Source organism: Arachis hypogaea, chromosome 1, assembly GCF_003086295.3.
Source record: "Arachis hypogaea cultivar Tifrunner chromosome 1, arahy.Tifrunner.gnm2.J5K5, whole genome shotgun sequence".
Classification (NCBI taxonomy): Eukaryota; Viridiplantae; Streptophyta; class Magnoliopsida; order Fabales; family Fabaceae; genus Arachis; species Arachis hypogaea.
Window position 1 is genome coordinate 96,000,719 of NC_092036.1, and position 20,530 is coordinate 96,021,248.

General features: G+C 30.4%; 3 protein-coding genes across 3 annotated transcripts; 1 reads left to right on the forward strand and 2 right to left on the reverse strand.

Annotated features, from left to right (window-relative positions):
* Positions 1 to 727: 727 nt before the first annotated feature.
* Positions 728 to 3,019, forward strand: LOC112697979 (uncharacterized). Its single transcript, XM_072200072.1, has 2 exons — positions 728 to 1,738; positions 2,800 to 3,019. Exon 1 carries the CDS (start codon positions 1,116 to 1,118, stop codon positions 1,713 to 1,715), a length of 600 nt encoding a protein of 199 aa, XP_072056173.1. The 5' UTR covers positions 728 to 1,115; the 3' UTR covers positions 1,716 to 1,738; positions 2,800 to 3,019.
* A 1,114-nt stretch (positions 3,020 to 4,133) lies between these two features.
* LOC112698000 (ribulose bisphosphate carboxylase small subunit, chloroplastic) lies at positions 4,134 to 5,289 on the reverse strand. Its single transcript, XM_025751433.2, has 3 exons — positions 4,848 to 5,289; positions 4,626 to 4,757; positions 4,134 to 4,539 (listed from the first exon to the last, which is right to left on the reverse strand). The coding sequence occupies exons 1-3, from the start codon at positions 5,139 to 5,141 to the stop codon at positions 4,309 to 4,311; spliced, it is 657 nt and encodes a 218-aa protein (XP_025607218.1). The 5' UTR covers positions 5,142 to 5,289; the 3' UTR covers positions 4,134 to 4,308.
* Positions 5,290 to 5,794: 505 nt separating this feature from the next.
* LOC112697986 (VIN3-like protein 2) lies at positions 5,795 to 10,756 on the reverse strand. Its single transcript, XM_025751419.2, has 5 exons — positions 10,411 to 10,756; positions 10,139 to 10,223; positions 8,269 to 8,947; positions 7,377 to 7,717; positions 5,795 to 7,228 (listed from the first exon to the last, which is right to left on the reverse strand). The coding sequence occupies exons 2-5, from the start codon at positions 10,161 to 10,163 to the stop codon at positions 6,039 to 6,041; spliced, it is 2,235 nt and encodes a 744-aa protein (XP_025607204.1). The 5' UTR covers positions 10,164 to 10,223; positions 10,411 to 10,756; the 3' UTR covers positions 5,795 to 6,038.
* Positions 10,757 to 20,530: the final 9,774 nt, after the last annotated feature.

Consider the following 20,530-nt stretch of genomic DNA (forward strand, 5'->3'; position numbering starts at 1 on the left):
AAAGAGCAAAAGAGAAAGCTGAGCTAATACCATCTTGCTTATTAATTAATTGCTTCATGTTCACGAGTACCCAAATTTGGACAACAACTAATCAATCACGCTCTCCTTACTTCGATTTTTGGGGAAACAATACGAATAAATGGACATGGAATTAATGCGAGCTGCACTATACCTAGCTACTACCATCCAGATAAATATAAATGTATGTGATTATTCATTTTTATATCAATACGGTTTTTAATTTCTTACCAATGATTTTATGTATGAGTATGTATTGCACATTTGACACAAGAGAATATTTTTTGAGGCAATAATGGTCAATTCAATGTTTATAGGTGAGTAATGAGTTGAGGGCTCAACCCAATTACTACCTAACACATCAACTTAGGCACCGTTCAGCCTAACTCTGTGGCCTTTAATTCAATGTTTTTATTTTACTCTATTTAAATTGGACTAATCCACTTTGAATTCGCTACTCTTATATATGTCTCCAATCATATAGTTTTCTAAAAATTCAATAAACATGATTATATATATAGAAACCATATTAATTGAAGGTCTGTTTTGCTTGTACTTTCCAGTAGTATGGTCCCTCAAAAATATAAATATTTTTGTAAAAAGTAAAAATAGTGTCGCTTGTACTTCCTAGTCAATTTTAGATGTAGTACAATCTCATCCTCTCTAGAAATTAAAATTATTATTCGGATAAATTGATTCAAGATAAAGTAAATGGTGTTGGAAGCACTTGATGAGTGCAGCATCATGATGATCATCATTACATAACGAACTTTAATTCATTGACTTGCATGGCTCATGCAACCCTATTTACAGTGCGTTTGCATGTGCGTAGTTATTAATGAATTATGACAACGACAATGGTGCATGTCATACTGTTACCTCTATTTATATTCAACCAACTTTCTATCTACTGCTCACTCTAGTAGGGTAGGGACATTCTAACTTTTCAACTATTGGGCTGGGCTAATAAATCAATCAGCCCAATAACAATATGGGCCGTATTGCTAGTCAGCCCAACTTTTGGCCCAAACTTGCCTTTTGAAAAAATCCAGCTGTGGTAGTAGTAGCAGCCAGCCAGCCACTGCTTCCCGAGTATCATGGCTGACCGTGACCGTGACCGTAATCGAGACCGGGAAAGGGAACGAAGGCGAGACAAGGATGACCGTGACCGTGACCGTGAACGTGACCGAGAACGGGATCGAGTTCGGAGCAAGAGATCCCGTTCGCGGTCACCTGACCGTGCTGCCCGCTCCCGCCACACTCGCTCTCGCACTCGCTCCCCTGATCGGTACCGCTCTCCGTCCCGTTCCCGCTCTCCAGCGGACCGCTCTCACCGGCGGCGTCGCCACCACCGGACCCCTTCCCCGGACCCTCCAAGAAAGCGGCACCGGAGAGAATCCCCCGAGGACGCGAAGAAGGCGGTTTCTGACTTCGTGGACGGGATCGTGAAAGAGCAGCAGCAGAAGCAGAAGGAGAATGGTGCTGGAGTTGAAGGAGAAGCAGCTGAGACCAACGAGGACGAGATGGAAATGATGAAGATGCTTGGGATTCCCACAGGATTCGATTCCACCAAGGGCAAGCCTGTGCCCGGTGCTGACGTCAGCGGCGTCAGAGCCGTCACCAAGCGCCAGCCGAGGCAGTACATGAACCGCCGTGGTGGCTTCAATCGCCCATTGCCTGCTGAGAGGAATCGATAGATTGCCCCTAGGGTTTCTTTGAGGTTTGTACATGTTACTTTACTCTATTCAATTTCTCGCGAATTGGGATGGATTACTGTTCATGTCGAATTTGATGCTTCGGATTAGGTTTGGAGTATTTAACTCAGCTCAGTAGTTGATTGGATTCGTTGTATGTTTTCTTATCATTGTGAATGCTGTTTTTGCTCAAGGAATGAGCTTTCTTCCGTTCCATTTGGTTTTATGTTGAACTGAAACGAATTACAGTTTGGTGCCAAAATCAAAATCAGATGGTGAAACGTGAATTCTGCTAATCTTTTCATATACTATAGAGTGGCACTTGAAAATCAATTTGAGTTAGTGAGCATTGGTTCAATTTGGTTGTGATTGGCTCTCTTTTGATGCTAGTGTTGTGACTAAGGGATAATTGAACTACTTGTTTTGTTGCACTTAGATTGATTAAGGATGGGGCTTTTTGTTCTTCTTCCTCCTCCCTCTTTATTTCTTCTCAATCACTTTGTTTATGTGTTCCTTCATTTATTTATTTTCCTCTGCTAGAATAACGGTGACTAAGGGTAACTGTCATTCCCCAAAGGGCAGTTTCAATTTCATGATGATTTCATGATAATTCCAATAGGCGGGGGTAGTATCCTTGTGTACCATGGATTGGACTTGGACATGCAGTGTGTGGGGGGCTATTGATCTAGAATAATGTTGGTAGGATTTGGGGAGTGTAGAACTTTGGCTATGTGAAGTATTCGTTATTCAAGACTGTTTAGAATAACTTTATTTTTAGAGATTTTTCGTTTATAAAGAATTAAAGATTGATATTGGAGATTGTGAATGTAACTAAGAAATATGATTGGCAATATGAATAATAGTTAATTAGTCATCCCTGTTTGGAAAGACTATCCACATCAATTCATTGAGTATGTGTTTTTTTTTTTTCTCTTGAGGCAAAATTTTTCATTACATTTCTTCTTTGTATGATTCATGTTCCTAAGTTTGAAAGGTGATATTTCTCTGTTATACCGATGTTGGTTGCTGCTGCTTTTGCTTAAGCAGATGGTATCATTGGGATTTTTATTTTATTTATTTTTTGCAGATGGTTTATGGTTTTGGTGAAGGTTCACTAATCCGCGCTGTGACGGTGTTCATTTATTTGTGCTAGCTCGATGTGCAATTTAATTGCTGTTGGGTATGTTTTAGTTGTAGTACCTAATTGTGAAGTAGTAGCACTCAACCAATTTCTTGTGGATTTAACCGCATGCAATGCAGGTGCTTTGATTGTGAAAATAAAAATGCAAACTAAATGCCCTTAGTTATCCTTATTCTCACTTATCATCAAACATTAAAGTCAACCCGAAAATTTTCAATGGGTGAAAAATGTTGATATCTAGTTGTCTACCAAAAGTTTTTACGATCGTTTTAAGTAAGTCATACTTTAATCTTTATAATTCGTACAAGATTCAATAGTAAAGTTCTTCTCTTTCATAATTAATCACTCTTCTCTTGATCCTCCATATAAGAAATAACAAAAAAAATTAACATTAATATTATTAAAAATAAATAAATAAAGGAGCAAAATCTTTCTGTCACATATACAATGAACAACGATTCATCATAGGGCGCACATGTCAAGTATTTTATACAGTGAGAATTTACATGCTATTGATGTTATTGATGTTATGTGAAGTTGATAATCGAAAACTGAAGTTGATAATCGAAAACTGTTAGATAATTATTTAATTAAATATTAACAAATTATCTAATGATTTTCAATTTTTGATTGATGTTATGTGAAGTTGATAATCGAAAACTGTTAGACAATTATTTAATTAAATATTAACAAATTATCTAATGATTTTCAATTTTTGATTATTAACTTTATATGATGACAATTGTACAGAAATTTTTATAATTTTATATTCCAATGAAAAATTCTTAAGTCATAATGATATTGTCATACTCAGTTCGGTCATTACTCATTACACTTTACACCAAAATATAATAAGTTATCAAGTTACCCGCTTTTGTGTTTTGGCCGGTTAAATTAGTTGTTCAATGGTACTACTACTTTTACACATAACTATTGCCAACTTGCATTCATTATAGACCACATCGATCCACGTTTCACTTCGTAGGATATAAGTCCAAACCCACTTACTCCAATTGCTAATACAAAATAATGAAAATTGAATGTGTTCAATCATGTGCATATACATTATTGCCTTGAAAACAAGGGATGCATGTCATAATCCATGGGCTGGATTGGTTTTTGCCACAAACATTTTTATATTTCTTTATTCAAATCCTATAGTACTTGTACCTGGATTCCGCGTAGCATCAATTCATAGGCCAGATCAGTTATGCATAAAAGTTTAAGTGTTTGTTTTTTTAATAATAAAAGCAAAAGCTCAATCATATTTGCACCTATGCTAAACAAAAACACCGCAAAAACTCTTGATCATCAATCTTATTTATGCAACAGTCACATGAGTACATGACCAAACAGTAAATAAAAGATGACAGAAAACAAAAGCAAATAAAAAAAAAAAAGATGAAAACGAGGAAACATGAACAGTAAGTGCTGCAGAAGATTGAAGGGTCTTAATTAAGTGGAAGGAGGTTTGTGGATGAGAAAAGCCATGGCTTGCATGTGACGATGATCATCAAAAGCCAAACATCTTATATAAGCATTTGGGTATTGCTCTTTGCACTCTTTGATCTCATTCATTACTTGTGATGAATCAGTGCAACCAAAAAATGGTAGCTTCCACAGTGTCCAATATCTTCCATCATAGTACCCTGGCATTCTGCTGTTCTCTCTTCTAATACACCCTACCTGATCCACGTTCCCTACAAATTATTACATGCATATATGCAAATGCATTATTATTCTTAACAACTTGTGTTACATACACTAATTACCTCATCAAATTCAAGGCAAGGAGTCCATCCTTTTTTCAGCATGTAGTCAATCTCCTTTCCAATGGACTCATCTGAAAGTGGAGGCAGGTATGACAGTGTCTCAAACTTCCTATTATTGATTGGATTCCATGTCTGTTCTTAATTAAAAAACAAGAAGAAGGAGCGAATTATATATAATATATATAGAAATCATACATATAAATATATATGAATTCTTCTCACCTTCATGCAGTGAGTTTTGGAACCATTGGAGACTATGTTCTTTGTCTTGCACCATTCAATGTTAGTAGTAGTATAAAGATTTGAAGAGTTGGCCTTTAAACCAACATAGCCAGCCCCAGAAACTGGAGCTGCAAAACTTCCAGCATACATGTTTCTCAAACTGAAGGTTGATCTGATCTTGAAGGAGGCACTGATGAAGTTGTGAAGAAAAGAATAATATAATGGAATGAAGGGAGATCCTGAAAGATGATAGTATTTAGTAAACTGTGGGCACTTGAAAGTGGAGAGTTGCATATAAAGCTACAAAGCCTTGATCTCATCGACACTCAATAGTAAAAATGTAAAACTACATTATTGTTAGCATCATGTTTTTAAAGTAATTATAATTATTTATTAGAGTTTCTGCTCTGCTATTCTAGCAATGCAAGTTGTAAGACAGTATAGATTTATTTTAATATTAATTAATAAATAAATTAGAAGGAATGATTCGTCCAGCTTTTTTTACTGTTGGCTTTTTGTTGGTGCGCTAACAAACAAGTTTGGATGGATGTGACATTATTGTGGATGTGTCGGAAACCTTATTTACAAGTACTGCAAAAGTGCTAGGTGTTTCATGCAGTTACATCTGAAATCTCTGGCATTTTGGAACTTATTGGCAATGAAAATAATGCACCGTTTGCTTATGCTAAATGAAAGAACTGTGACATTGTCTTTCATCAATTTTACCATATGAGATGCCTTCAGACTTCAGAAATACATACCCAAATGCTTTAAAAACCTCTTAACATGAATGAATATCTTGGAAAACCATCAAGCATTCTTGCAAAGGTTGCACAAGAAATTACTAAAAGAATATTTAACACCAAACATGCTTTCAATATATTTAAAAAAGAAAAATCTTTTTGTACAATGAATTGATCTAATGAAGAGCCAAAAAATACTGATCCTTGTAACAAGCAGAAGTCTATTGTCATTCCATTTCCCAGAGGCAATTATATTGATTGATCGAGTTCCCAAATTGAAAAAAATTATCAATTTGAAACTGTATAATTAAAGTAAATCTAAAATTCGCACATCATCATGTGAATGACAATGCTGCTGAATAAATATATTCGATTACTGTCTAAATGGATGAATATCAGAAATCTTCTAAAGAATTACAGCATCAATCACAACCCTGGAAAGGGCTGATCAATGCCAAAGCTTCATGCAGAATCCTGCCGGCACCACTGAAGTTCTCTTGCAAGATATGCATTCTGTGAAAGTGTCCACAAGTTGCTCAGCAAGAGATGCTGGATCTTCAAGAAATGTGTCTATGTATATTTTCACAATCCTCATTTCTTGTGGGCTTGCTCTTAAGCTATACCAAGTCAGAAACTTCTGCCTGAAATTCTTCTCTATGTGCCCTTCACACTCTAACCATCTAATCACCTTCACGTAATACTCAAAATTGTGATCTGAAAACCCGTTTGCTGTGCAGCCCTCATCTGGCCTTTCCCCGCTTCTCTTCTTTGAGGTGCTCCCGTCCCGAGCCCCTTCCCTCTTCCCGGATCCATTTTCTTGATCTTTTCCACCAGATTTAGATCTCCCATTTCTTCCTGGCCCATCCTTGAGTATTTCCAACTTGCATGGGGTATTAGGTAAGCCTCCTTCTGAGCTAGCTACTAATGGCACACATTCTCTGCCAGTTAACACCGGCGAATTCAACCCGTCATCAACGCTCATGTCCTCAGTGACTTGTTCCTCTGGTGAATGATTGTTTTCAAGCTTTAGTACATCAGAACCTGGAATGGGGCCAGCCATTCCTGCAGAATGCTGCTTGTCCAACAAGGAATCTGCATCTGTGGGAAGTCCTGCTCCACCTATATTGGAACAGATAATAGTACCATTTGATAAATTTCCAGTAGCAACTTGATCAGAATCCTTGCAATAATTATGATAATTTTCTGACCGATTATCAGTCTGGTCACTATATGGATTGCTGTTATTAGTTTCATCTTCCACTGAAGATGGATTGGAAAGGCTGCTGCAGTTGGTTACTGGGCTCTGGCTTCTTTCCGTTGCCGAGCAATTAGGGGCTTCATCATCACCGTGCTCTGTTGAGATATGAACTTCACACACGCCCAACTCCCTCGAGTCATTAGAAACAACTTTGAAAGTGTATTCTGTAGCAGGAATAAGATCTCTGACACTGAACCTTCTATTTGGAAGAAGCAAAGTGCAAGTAGGGTCCACTGCGTAGTCCTCATCATCAGCTTTGCGATGCCACAAGGTGAAACCAGAAATATTTTCTCCATGATTTTCATATCCCAAAATAATAGCAAGGGATGTTGCAGTGATGTCTTCAAACCTCACCATGCTTGGAGCAAGCATTTTTGCATCTGGAAGTGTCAAGTAAAATTCAATAACAATCTGCGGACACCTTTTCTATGCATAAAAATACCATAGTAATGTTCATCGAAACATAATTTTGGCTAATTGGTGGAGGTAACAGAATTACTGAAGGGTAAAATTAGACATGTTATTTACCGTTAGGTGTTGATTGATCAACTTGAGTAGTTAGATTAGGTGATATAGGCGAGATCCTATTCGAAAGCAGTGAATCAAGAGATTCCAGAGCAGATCCACAGAGTTTCTGAACCCCTGGTCCAGATGAAAGCCTATTCACAATCCCCCTACCAATCTTTGCTGGTGAGCTGGTCAATGGACCCACGTCAGGTTCAAGTTTCTTCACTGCTTCATCAACAATTTCATAAATCTTTTGATACATTTCAGTCCCTTGAAGAAGTCTTTGGCATAAGGAGACACGGTAACAAAGTATGTCCACACGTCTGGTATCCTTTGCCACTGTCAGTTGTTTTCTCATGCACCTAAATTTAAGAAACAACACCAGATGAGATTGACCTTACCCTACAGATTTTCAAAATTTAATTCTTCAAGGAACACAGCATATACTACATATAATAAAGGAACAAATTTACCATCTGTTGCATTGAATTTATAATAACTTTATAATTCACAGGTCAGAAGAGAACATTCAAAATTTCTCAATTTTTTCTCTCACACTAAAAACAGATCATACCAAGACACATCGACAAATGGCATTCAATTTAAGTTAAAGAAAATTACAAACAAAATGCCAGGGTTCGAGATCCTATATTCATATTCTAAAAAGATAAACGGGGAAAGTTGGGGGGGGGGGGGGAGTACTTCTACTTGCACTATGATTCATTTCATCCTCTACTTGCACGGGTCCCACAATTGCAAATCAATGGTTAAAAAAATCAACGCACAACATGGTCAAGAAGATATTTCAATCAAGGAGACTCATTTCTGCCCGAGACACGGTATGAACAGGAGGGGTGATTGATGCACAAAATTGAAACAGTTTGTTATCTAAGATATAGATCAGTATAATTACCCGAGTAAATCATTTATTTTCCCACAAGAGACACAATAGAAGCTTCCATCAAGCTTGGGACGTTCACTATCTTTGCCAATTCCAGAAGCAACGTGTTTTAAAGCACACTCAAGGTGGCATGACAAGCCACAAGAAACGGCAGGAAAAGGTGATTCAGAGCTGCATATTAACCATAGGCTAGGATCCTTGTTGTCATCATATTGATGACAAATGCAGCATGAACACCGTTTGCAAAATTTATCTGCTAGATTCAGCGCAGCTTTGCAAGCTGAGTTTTTGCAGCATGTGACACTACCCACATCACCACCATTATTAACTGGAACATTGTTTGCAGGCACCAGCAATCGAGATGGATTCTCAGTTTTTCTCTGCCTTTTGGCAGGTTTCTGACCATTTGCAGGAGAAGATTGCTGTGGTTCAGAGTCTGTGGCAGTTTCATGCCCCGCAGATTTCTTTTCAGAAACAATTTTTAGAAGGTTCTCTATAATTTTCAACTTTGTCAACCCAGTATACTTCCTTTCTTTCCCCATCTCCGCACACAAGATTTGCAAAATTTCTTGACGGCTCCATGACTGTAGCATCTCGGATGCACCATGAGACCACTTGGACAATTCATATACAAGTTCTCTTTTTTCCTCCATAGTCAACTTACTGCATTTAGAAGGATCAAGCACCAGGCCTAGAATCAAGGAAAGTGAGAACAAGTCACTAAGTTACAAAACGATGCGATATTTTTTCACTTTAAAACTCAACATGTAAGAAAGATAAGGCAGTAACTTGAATTCATGCAACACATTGTCATCGAGAAAATGAAAATTTTAGGAGACAGCAACCAGAATAGTTGATCCTTTTTCATGCAACTATAATGAAGTTAGTACCTTTTCTGCACATGTTAAGGGCCAAATTCTGTTAATAGTATAAAATATCGCCTACTTAAAATTATACCCAAAAGCAAGCAACCGCAATAAAACTAGAGTACTCATCACAAGGACGTTCCAATTACTTAAATATTGGGAAAGAGAACCCTAATAATAGAGTGATTAGGTCAGCCAATTGGGCAATTGGACTTAACTTGCTTTGACTTTTATAGGTGACTCCATGATCACTTAAAGAGAACACATAGATCGGTTAATTTAGTAGTAGCTGGCACATCGCACCTGATATAACATATAAGTAACTCGATTTCACAAAAACAAAAGCATATTTCCCTATGTCCCCTCATAATGCATCAATATAATATTTTGCACCGCTCTGTCTATGAACTGTATGGCCCAAAATGCAGGGTAACAGCTCAGCAATCAAATGCTACAGTAAAGTCTTTTAACCCAAAAGCCAAAATCATCATTAAAAAAATAAATAACTATACAGAGAAACAATCCTTATGAAAAATAAAATTTTGCGAAAATAGAAGAAAAGAAATTCAAGAGCTGATAACTACTTTCTAATAATAAAAAATAATAAAATAAGAGAGATAGAAAAAAAAAAGAAAAAAGAAAAGAAGAAACGCCTCTCTTATGAAAATTTAAATAAATTTTAAATTTAGTATGTATAAAAAATTCAAAGTTGATAACTAAATTCAGAGAGACCAGGCATGAAGAGATCACAACAACATAATTCAACAACCAGAAAAATAAAATATATATTAAAAGAAAAAAAACGTCACAATGCAAAACGCCAAACAGATTAATCAAGAGGTGGGATCGTTAAGTTATCTTAGAAGATTAATCACCAGGCCAAACAAATCCTCCATAGAATTCACTAATTCAGCCACACCATTTTCCAACGGAACAAAAAAACAGTGGCAACCGTGAAAATTAGCTGAAACAGATGAATTTAGAGCCAAAACAAGCAAATTCAGCAAAGGAGTTACCCTCAATAGACGAATCAGCAGCCATAGCTATGCACCAAGAAAGAATCACTCATACCACTGCATTACCGCAAAAATATTACCGAATCTGCGCAACACAAAATTCCACAAAATCTGCATCATGACTCATGAGTCGCCATATGTAAATAAAAAAAACAAACAACAAGAAGAAAAGATTACAAATTTACGGGAAAATAAGAAGATGCCCAAAATAATTTTTTATTTAAGAAAAAAAAGGATGAGAGAGATTGAAAGGGAAATGGAATAAGAAATACCAATAGGAGAGATGCTTTGAATTGTGGAAGAGAAAACGAATCCATTAAGCGAAAACTTTCTTTCTCTCTCTACATAAGCAGAAGGGATTCGAGGAGGTGGCGGTGGTAGTGGTGGTGGTGGTGGAGAGGACCTTACTTCTAGAGAGAGAAAGAAAAAAGAGTGAGAGAGAAAAAAGCGTTTTAGTTGTTGGATAGAGAAAAAAAATGTATTTATATTTATATTTATATGAATAAATAAAAAAAGCGGCTGCATGCGATGCTGTTGGTGTTGCTATTGCGATGCCCACTCTCCATTCTACAATTCAGCGTCGTTTAAATCGAGTTGAGTTGCTCTAATAATTCGCTTAAATAAATATTAAAGATTTAAATTTTATTTTATATATGTAATAATTTATTGATATATGAATTAATAAAATATAATTTAAATGATATAATTTTTTTATTTTTATTTAAAAAATCTTAAATTTGAGTTATTAATATGTGATAAATTTTAAAAAAAAATTTCAATTCGCAACGACTTAGTGAGGAATATTATTTTCTGTTTGGTAATTGAAATAGAATGAAAATTCATGTGCAGTCAACTTTACGTGAAATTGATACTTGAGAGTTATTAGATAAAAATTAAATAATTTGACTAAATTTTTATCTAACTAATTTTAAATATCAACTTCACGTAATCTTAAATATCAACTTTATATAAAGTCGACTTCATCTGAAATACTCTAACCTGTGTTTGTTTAGGGACAGGGCATTTATTTTTTGGAGTGTTGTGCCTCCCTGTTTCAACCACAAACACCATATCTCATCAATGTTCAATCACCTCTCTCTCTGCATCATAAACCATCAATTTTTGGTATATCTCACCTTGTTTTTTGAAATATCTTATTGGAAATTCACTTTTATCTATAGGAATAGGATCAACTAGAAAATTATATCATATATAATATCTGAGAAAGAGGATAATTATTTGATAAAACGAATCAATTCGAGTTCATTCATTGAATTTTATGGATTTCGAACGACAAGAGTTTCGTTTAGAAAGATATTTTAGTTTGAGGATTTAGAAAAAAGTCCTAGATAATTAGGTTTTTTGTGCATGTATTAGTGACAAAATAATATGGAGCTTTGACAACTTTGACACTACTTATTTTTTTGGTCAGGAACTTTGACGCTTATTCAATCAAATCTTTCACAAGAACCATAACAGATCTTTTAGTCTTTCAGGGAAGACATATTTTTCAGTTTTGATAATATTTGACTAACTTTTTTTTGTCATTTTAGGTTATGTTAAAATTAAGGATATATTAGATTTATCAAATTAAATATTATTGAATAATAAAAGAAAAGGTCACAATTATTTGCTGCCACGACGTATAAAGAACTGTGTTTGAAGATGAATCGGTCAATTTAAAGGTGGGTATGTATTCCGAGTTCTATGGTGTAAATTTGATTTGAATTGATTTTAATTAGTTTGTTGTTGTGACCTAATTTACGTGTTTGATAGCCTAATTGCATTCAACATAATTTTATCGAATTTTTAAATTTTAAAATTTTCTAACCAAAAATAAAATAAGATATCTAGCACATATAAAGAAGAGTCATTCACTTTTTCAAGTATGTTACACACATACTCATTAATCATATTTCTCAAATTCTTTTTAATTTGATCTTCGGAATCTTTTTAGAAATCATATTATCATTCACGTAATTAGATAAAAAATTAAACCATGAAAATCAGCAATTTCCAATATTGTAAGTAACTCGTGAACATTTGTAATTATAGTATTTATGTAGAAGAGTCCATTTAATTATTGATGGTTGTTCCTACATGAATCTAAAACACTAAGGTCCAAGATTATTTCACATAAAAAAAAGGGGTTAACAACTAGAAGCATCCCCACAACCTCTATTGTCATGCATGCAAAAGATAACAACCCTACGATGATAATCGTATACAAATCAAGGGGAATAATCGTATGTGCTCTGCAGTGTCATGGTTTTTCCTTTTTATATTGGTGACATGTATATAAGTATATTTAACTAGCCAATAAAAGAATCTGCTTGTGTTAATAAGCTGGACAAAATTCCGCTACACATCTAAGTATTTACCTAAATTATTTAGTTTAGGCGACGACATTTTATTTTTTTACTTTTTTTTATTTTTTTCATTTTTTTTATTATCATTATGGTCATCACTATCGTACCACTACATCTATTTTTTATTTTTTATTTTTTTTCCGATTTCTTTTTTATTTAAATTTTTTATCTTCTCCTTCTTTTTCTTCTTCCTCCTTCATCATCATTATCATTATCATCAACAACACTAACATTTTTCTAACATCTTTATTGATTCTGATTCTTTGTGGTGATCGAATGAATCAAAATAATTATCAAAACAAAATCATTATATAATACCAAATGAACTGAAAATTGTCCATTATATAAATTCGAATTCAGAAACACTTGCGTCTCGAATGAATCGAAAATATTATCAAAACGAAACCATTATATAACACCAAATGAATCGAAAATTGTCCATTATATAAATTCAAATTCAAAAACATTTGTGTCTCAAATGAACCGAAAATTAGCTCAAAACGAAACTATTATATAATACCAAATGACCCGAAAATTGTCCATTATATAAATTCAAATTTAATGATAACGATAACGTCGATACGTATTAAAAAAAGACAACGATGATAATAATGATGATGATGATAGAGAAAAAAGATTAAAAAAAAGAGACAAAATTTCAATAAAAAAAGAGAAAGAGATGTTATTGGTAACAACGATAACAAAATTAAAAAATAATATAAAAAAGAAAAAAAAAGATGTAACATTCAGAATAAAAAAGAGAAAAAAAATATTAAAAAATAAAAAATATATATAACTCAAATCATTTAGATGTAAAATTACTTCAACCTCGAGAATTATTCAATTTTTGTTAATATATGTAAATATGTAATAAATAAAACGAGAAACTATTCTGTTTATATTCTATACTACTTTTGTAAATAGCAAAAAGTGATTGAAGGGGCAAAACTGTCCAAGTGATGGGAGGTAGTGATTGGATAAGGAGAGTTAAAAAATTTGTTGGTGGGGCAGAGAAACACACATGTGAGATCAGAATCAGCAGAGGGACAAGATCGTCATTTTACACAGTAGGTGTCCCACATATTACTGCAGGAGACGAGGCAATAAATAAAGTGTGTACCACCTTATGCATGAATTAAGCGACTCTCACTTAACCTTAAATTCAAGATAAATGGATGTATCACATTTATAAATTATATATGAAATTTGTGATACATATTTTTATATTTAAAAATAGTTATTTGGAGTGTAAATATTTATAAATAGGTGTTGAATAATTTGAATATATATATATATAATTAAATAGATCTATTCAAAATAAAAAATTAGCTAAAAAATATATAAATTATGTAAAATTTATATTTTTGAAAAATATGATACTTGTAACAGTATATATCAAAAATCTTTTCTTTTTCTTTCATTATTTTTTCTCCAAACAGTAAATTATTTAATTTCATGAAATTTGAAGTTATGCTAAAGTTTTACTATTTTTTTATATCATTGGTTTTATTTAATGACTAAAGATGGCATAAAATCGATAGAAATAAATTTTCGCATTATTCAATCTTAGTGTATTTTATCTTATCTTATTTTATATAAATTTTGCTCCGTAAATAATAAAAAATTGCATATTAATTTATCTTGCGTAATATTTATTTCGCATCTATCACGTAATCTTTTAAGTTAAATTTTTATATGTTTTTTTATAATATTAACTTTTTGTATATTATATATTATATAATATTGATATATTAATATTTTAATAATTTTTAATTTAATTATTAATTTTAATTATAAAAAATATATAATATATATAATTAAAATTAACAATTAAAATTTATTGAAAATTTAATATACCAGTATATTTAAAAAATTTTCTAATAGTTATAATAGGAACGGAAATGTATATCGCTCGGCACTTATTAATGCACCTATTTAAATAAGCCGCAAATTATTATTATTATTATTATTATTATTATTATTATTATTATTATTATTATTATTATTATTATTATTATTATAAAAAGGATTCTTCTATTTGGTGTCTAAATTTCTTATTTCATAAATAAAAGAAAAAAGTCACTCTAATCGGCCAACTTATTTTTAATTAATAACTATTTTCAAAAGTAGTATGTAACAGTTTATAATATAGTAAATGATGCTATAGTATTTAAAAAATGGTGTTTATTTATTAAAAAAATTAAAAATTATTATTTAATTTAAAAAATATAAAAATAAATAATTTTAAAAAATAAAATTTATTATAAAAAATAAATTAGATAAAATTTAAATATAAATTCATAACCACCGTAGAATTAGAATTGGCCTTATAATATAGCTGCTAGTAATTATAAAGAGGCCAGGGTCATCATCATGTAGGACGCTACAATATAAAAGGTTTATTTTATGGAAGAAGACTAAAATGTAGAATGCAATAATAATAACAAAGGACACATGTATAAATATGAACATGATTTTACAACCAATAAGAGTATATATGATAATAAAATAACTTAAGGATTGAGGGTTATGGCTACGTGTCAAGGTTAAAGAGAATTGAAAATTTGTAAAACATTGAATGATAAAAATAACACAATCGTGGAGCGTTATGAATGGTCCAAAGGAAATGATAGAGAAAGAAAAGATAAAGTTAGGATATAGTTGAAATGAAAATGACATTTGTCTAAATAATTAACGATCTTAGGGATAAGGTGGTGCACTAGGATGGCGCCGACGAAATGAAATCAAAGTATGAAACCAACAAACTTGTGAAAATCAAAGCCTATAAAAGTTCAAATCATGCCATACAATGACTCTAAAATATTGTTTACGAAATTATTACAGAAAATAATTTGCTTTCCATTTAATGGTGGTACGTAAGGCTGTTAAATGGATTAGTTCGGTTTATTTAGGTCCGATCCATTAAGTTTATAAATTAAATGAATTGGATTGTTTAAGTTTATTTTATTTGTGGGTTATAATTTTTTAATTTGGACCATTTATGATCAATCCAATAGATTAAATGGGTCAATTTATTTATTTATTTATTTATTTAAAATAATATTTTGACAAAAAATATTATTTTTGGGTCAAAAATCTATAAAAATTATATTTTTTTAGTCAATGAATCGAATTTTCGGGTCAAATCGAGAGAAATATCGACTAAAAAAACTAATTTTTTTTAAAAATACAAGAAAAAATAAATTGTCCGTTTAATCGACAGGCTAATTAATTTAATCCATTATTTTTTTCGAGTCAGGCTCAATCTATTTAATCTGAAATTTAAACGAGTTTAATTTTAGAGACAAATTTTACTCATTTAAATGAGTAATCGAACTAGTCAGATAGATGTGACCCATTTTGATGGTCTGTGGTACGTGCCCAAATTATTAATTATATAATTTTAAACTTCGCAAAATGGTTAAAAAATACAATTATTCACACATGTTGACATACAAATATAATAATATTCCTAGACTTTATACGTAAATAGTAATACAACTTGTATTATATCAAGTTGGAAGTTTCAAATATTGGAATTGAGATATGGACTTGATTAAAAAAAAAGTTGAATAATTAATAAGCATGATTGCTTACACAAGAACATATATTATTTGCATGTCAAATCAAACACCTAAAAGAGTTGACATATAACGGATGTGATTCGTTCATATATTAAAGTATTGAAAAGTTTTTAAATATATGGTACACTTGTATTTCAATAATTCTTAATTATTGATTTTAATTATATATTATATATTTTTTATAATTAAGATTAATAATTAAAAATTAAAAATTATTATTAAAATATCAATATATCGATATACGTGAAAAAAATTTTAAAGTATTAAACAGTTTCATTGCGGGGTTGTTTTGTTTCAGATCCGGGTTTTAATTTCTTTGTTGGGTGGTTATCTAACCTAGCCTCTATATCTATATGAATTTATTACGTTTTACTAGAATATTGCAAAAATTAAGCAATAATCAATTAATAACAAATTTATATATTTGTTAATTTAAAATTATATATTTTAAAATAAAAAATTACGCATTCTAGAATTTGTATTGCTTGTGTTATTGTTTCTTTGTATTTATTCAATATTTTTATACATTTAACATGTTTTTTATAATAAAATTAAATATTCATAATATAAAATATTTTATATAGTTATTTAATAAAATTTATTTATTTACATTACGTATTAAAAAATAACTTTAAAAATTAATTATCTTTGATGATATAATAATACATAATTATCATAGTCATCATATATAATATAATTATACTAGAAGGACTATATATATATATATATATATATATATATATATATATATATATATATATATATATATATATATATATATATATATATATACTCAAGTAGTGTTGTAAAATTATTTTTAAATTATACTTAATTTCACGTATTTGTTAATAATTATATATTTAACTAAAATAACATATATGAAAATGATATATATTCGGTTATTAGAGAAGGAGTCCAAAAATAAAAGAGAAAATGATATAAATTCGGTATTAAAAATATTTTGTAGGCGTGGACACTGGATACATAAATTATACATTATTGTATACAATTGGGAATCATTATTAGTGATTGGTAATCACTAATCAGTATTATTGGTGTGCCTGCTCATAAAGAATTTTCTATTATATACTGACCATCGTTCATGTGGTCCTTCCTTGTTTCTTTCTTATTTTTGGGCGGTCCTTCTAATAATGATGTCATGAAAATCATTGCGTTCTTTTTTTCCTCTAGTTTACTAAATTAGTATGTATTTGTTAATATAAAAATAATAAAATAATAATAATCCGGAAAAGAGGAAAAATATAAATATATATAAATATAGATAGAATGGATTAGTATTTGACTTATATATATTTTTAACAAAAATACTTTGTTGTACATTTAAAATTAGATATCAAACTGGTCGCTATATATTTAAATATATATTTTATATTAATAACTGATTTTAATATATAATTAATATGATTGATACTTTTATATGTTTAATTTTTTATTTTGCATGCAATCTTACAATATGGGCCATAATAGTAACAGAAAACAGCTGAGAGAGGAAAATTTCTATATATGTATCATTTATGTTATGCCTCCCTTTTAATTTGTTGAATTTGTTTTACGTTGATTTTATAAGTTTAAATTTGTATTTAAAAAGAAAAAATTATTAAAATAGTTTCTAAAAGTCACGTCACTAACAAAAATATCTCTAAAAGATGTTAATGAGTAACGACAAATAAAACTCTAAAAAATTTAAAAGTGTGACAAAAAGAACTAAATATTAAATATATATTTTAAAAAAACTTTAAAAATAATATTTTGATGTAATATTTTATAAGCATTATTAAAAAAATAATTTTTTTTTATTCTTAAAATATGATAATTTTATAACAAAATTTAAGAATATTTTTGCGAGCCGACAAAATAAGTCAAATATATTTTTTTGTAGTTTAACCAAATAATATTTATGATAGTTGAGTTCAATGAATGATTCGTTCCAAACCTGTTGAAAATGTGAACCAACTAGCTAGAACCTAGTTCCAATGGTGCATGGAATTGATACAAGTGATGAAGAATATAATGAGTAGTGAAAGTGTAATAAGAAAAGCAAATTTGTATATGTTTGTGTGTGGAAGCAGCAAAGTTGATAGCAAAATCAAGGGTTAGACAGATCTAGATCTGAGTAAAAGCCCAATCGCTTGTCTATTCAAACTTTCGCACTTTTTTCCTTTTCTTTTTCCTAATATGTGTGCTCATTTTACTGGAAATCCATACCTTTACTTTACAGTAAGAAATTAAAAAATGTTTTATTCTATAAAAAATAAATGTTATGTTTAATATGTTAACGAGTTATAGTTAAATGACATTAATTTTCTATATTCATTTAAGAGATGTTGAGTTTGAGTTTTTTCTATCTTCAGTAAAAAAATGAGATTTTTTTGACGAATCTCATATTGAGACTTTGTAAATGCAATTATTTTCTGTAAATGCAATTAACTAATAAAAAATTTTAAATATAATAGATTCTACGGTAAAGTACTAAATTAATTCCTTATATTTAGGTGTAATCTTTTTTTGGTCTTCAGAGTTTAAAGTATCCTATTTAAATCCAAAAAAGTTTTATTAGTTTCAATGTAGTCCCACCGTGAGATCAAAGTTAAATAATTAACAGGTACAATAACACGTCGATAATCTAGAAAACAAGTACAAATTCAAGAGGTACAAAATCAACTGTAAATGCATCAATACATTTATTTACCATTTTTCTTACAATTTAAATAAAATATTTTCTATAGAACTAAGGAAAATGATAAATAAATGTATTGATGCATCCATAGTTAATTTTTTGCCTTCGAAACTTGTATTTATTCTCCAGATTATCGACTTTGTTCTTGTATTGCTGTTATGTAATTATTTAACTGACTTTATGGTAGAACTGCATTAAAGCTAAATAAATTTTTTTTAGATTTAAATAAGACACTTTAAATCTTAAGAATCAAGACAAAATTATATTCAAAGAAAACCAATTTAATATTTTATTCTAGACTCTATTAACCAATAAATTAAGATAGAATTTAAAAGAAAAACTAAATTTTCACTATAAAAAGACTAAAATATTTATTTATAAAAGATAAAGGGCCCATTAATGTTTGGACCCGCTGATGGTTATACAAGTTATCTCTCTCTTATCATATTTTTTGATTGTCAATCATGAGTTTGGAACAATCTGCCTTCCCCCACACTACCCCTCTTTCCATTCTGTAATAATCATGGATCAAATAAAATTAAGTGGCCAAACAGGGAATTGTCTTATCAGAAAGGATTGTAATCATAACTCTAATGTCATGTATGTATTAGTGTAATTGTGTTATCTAATTAAAAAAAATAAAATTAATTAGTAACTTATGTAAAAGAAGAAAATTAAAATATCGTATCAGAAATATCTACAAACTCCTCCAATCAAAAGTCCCGATGGTACTCGTAAATCGTAATCCTCACATCTGGCTTTTAAAAGATCCAACCTCCAATGATAATGATCGTGTCTATAGTGGACATGGCAACTATATTTTTTTTGTTTTACTGTTTTTTATAATTCGATAAGTTAAAAATTAATTAATTGTAGATTTAAGTTTTATTTAAGGATCTATCGGGTCTATCGCTGATCAATGAATTGCTGCATACATAAGACAGAATTTAAATTTCAACATTTATTTAATCGGACAAGTGAGTTGACCACTCGACTAACTCAAATTGATTTCATGGTAACTATATTTAATTGCACATAAATACACTATTAGAGGATTATTAAGCATTTAATAAAGCAGAATCTTTAGCTAGCAGTAACTATTTTTTTTAAAAAGTTTAATATTATGAAATTATTTCTTTTAAAAAATTAAATTAATAAAAAGATAAGTAAATATATTTTTATTTTACTTATACTATTTTGTTGGATAACAGGAATTAAATTTTAGAAGTTTCAGTTTTATTGTAAAAATTTAAACCAATAATAAAATAAGATATTAAATAATTATATCCTTTATATTTAAAAGAATTTAATTTTAATATACTAACAATATAAAATATTTTATACAGTCATTTAATTTTATTTATTTTTTTAATAATAATTTATATAATTAATATAAAAATTAATTATTTTTATTGATATAATATTATATGATAAAATATATGTATTAAACTGTTTTAGATTTACAGTGTTTCAAAAATAAATATATCTAACAGTAATAAGTGTACCTAACACAATTTTACCATGGCATTTAAACCAAGTCCATATATGGTACTTGCTATATTTTTTGGTAGGTGATGATTTAGTTCTGTTGGAGTAAACAAAAATAAAATTAGGTAAAATTCCAGCTACCCTCTTTTGTCTCCACATAAATTTTTCATTCCTTGGCAATCCTTCTGATGGTTGAAGAATCATAGTGTTTACAACACAGCCGACAGTATCATGTATATACTTTTTTTTTTCA

What these genes read in the sequence shown, in the direction of transcription:
- LOC112697979 (XM_072200072.1), top strand. Translation starts at nt 1,116, where the DNA reads ATGGCTGACCGTGACCGTGACCGTAATCGAGACCGGGAAAGGGAACGA.
- LOC112698000 (XM_025751433.2), bottom strand. Translation starts at nt 5,141, where the DNA reads ATGCAACTCTCCACTTTCAAGTGCCCACAGTTTACTAAATACTATCAT. An exon ending in CCAAAACTCACTGCATGAAG is followed by an intron (nt 4,758 to 4,847) that starts GTGAGAAGAATT and finishes AATTAAGAACAG; the next exon opens with ACATGGAATCCAATCAATAA. An exon ending in CTTGCCTTGAATTTGATGAG is followed by an intron (nt 4,540 to 4,625) that starts GTAATTAGTGTA and finishes AACGTGGATCAG; the next exon opens with GTAGGGTGTATTAGAAGAGA.
- LOC112697986 (XM_025751419.2), bottom strand. Translation starts at nt 10,163, where the DNA reads ATGGCTGCTGATTCGTCTATTGAGG. An exon ending in TGCTGATTCGTCTATTGAGG is followed by an intron (nt 8,948 to 10,138) that starts GTAACTCCTTTG and finishes CCTTGATTCTAG; the next exon opens with GCCTGGTGCTTGATCCTTCT. An exon ending in AAAATAAATGATTTACTCGG is followed by an intron (nt 7,718 to 8,268) that starts GTAATTATACTG and finishes TCTTAAATTTAG; the next exon opens with GTGCATGAGAAAACAACTGA.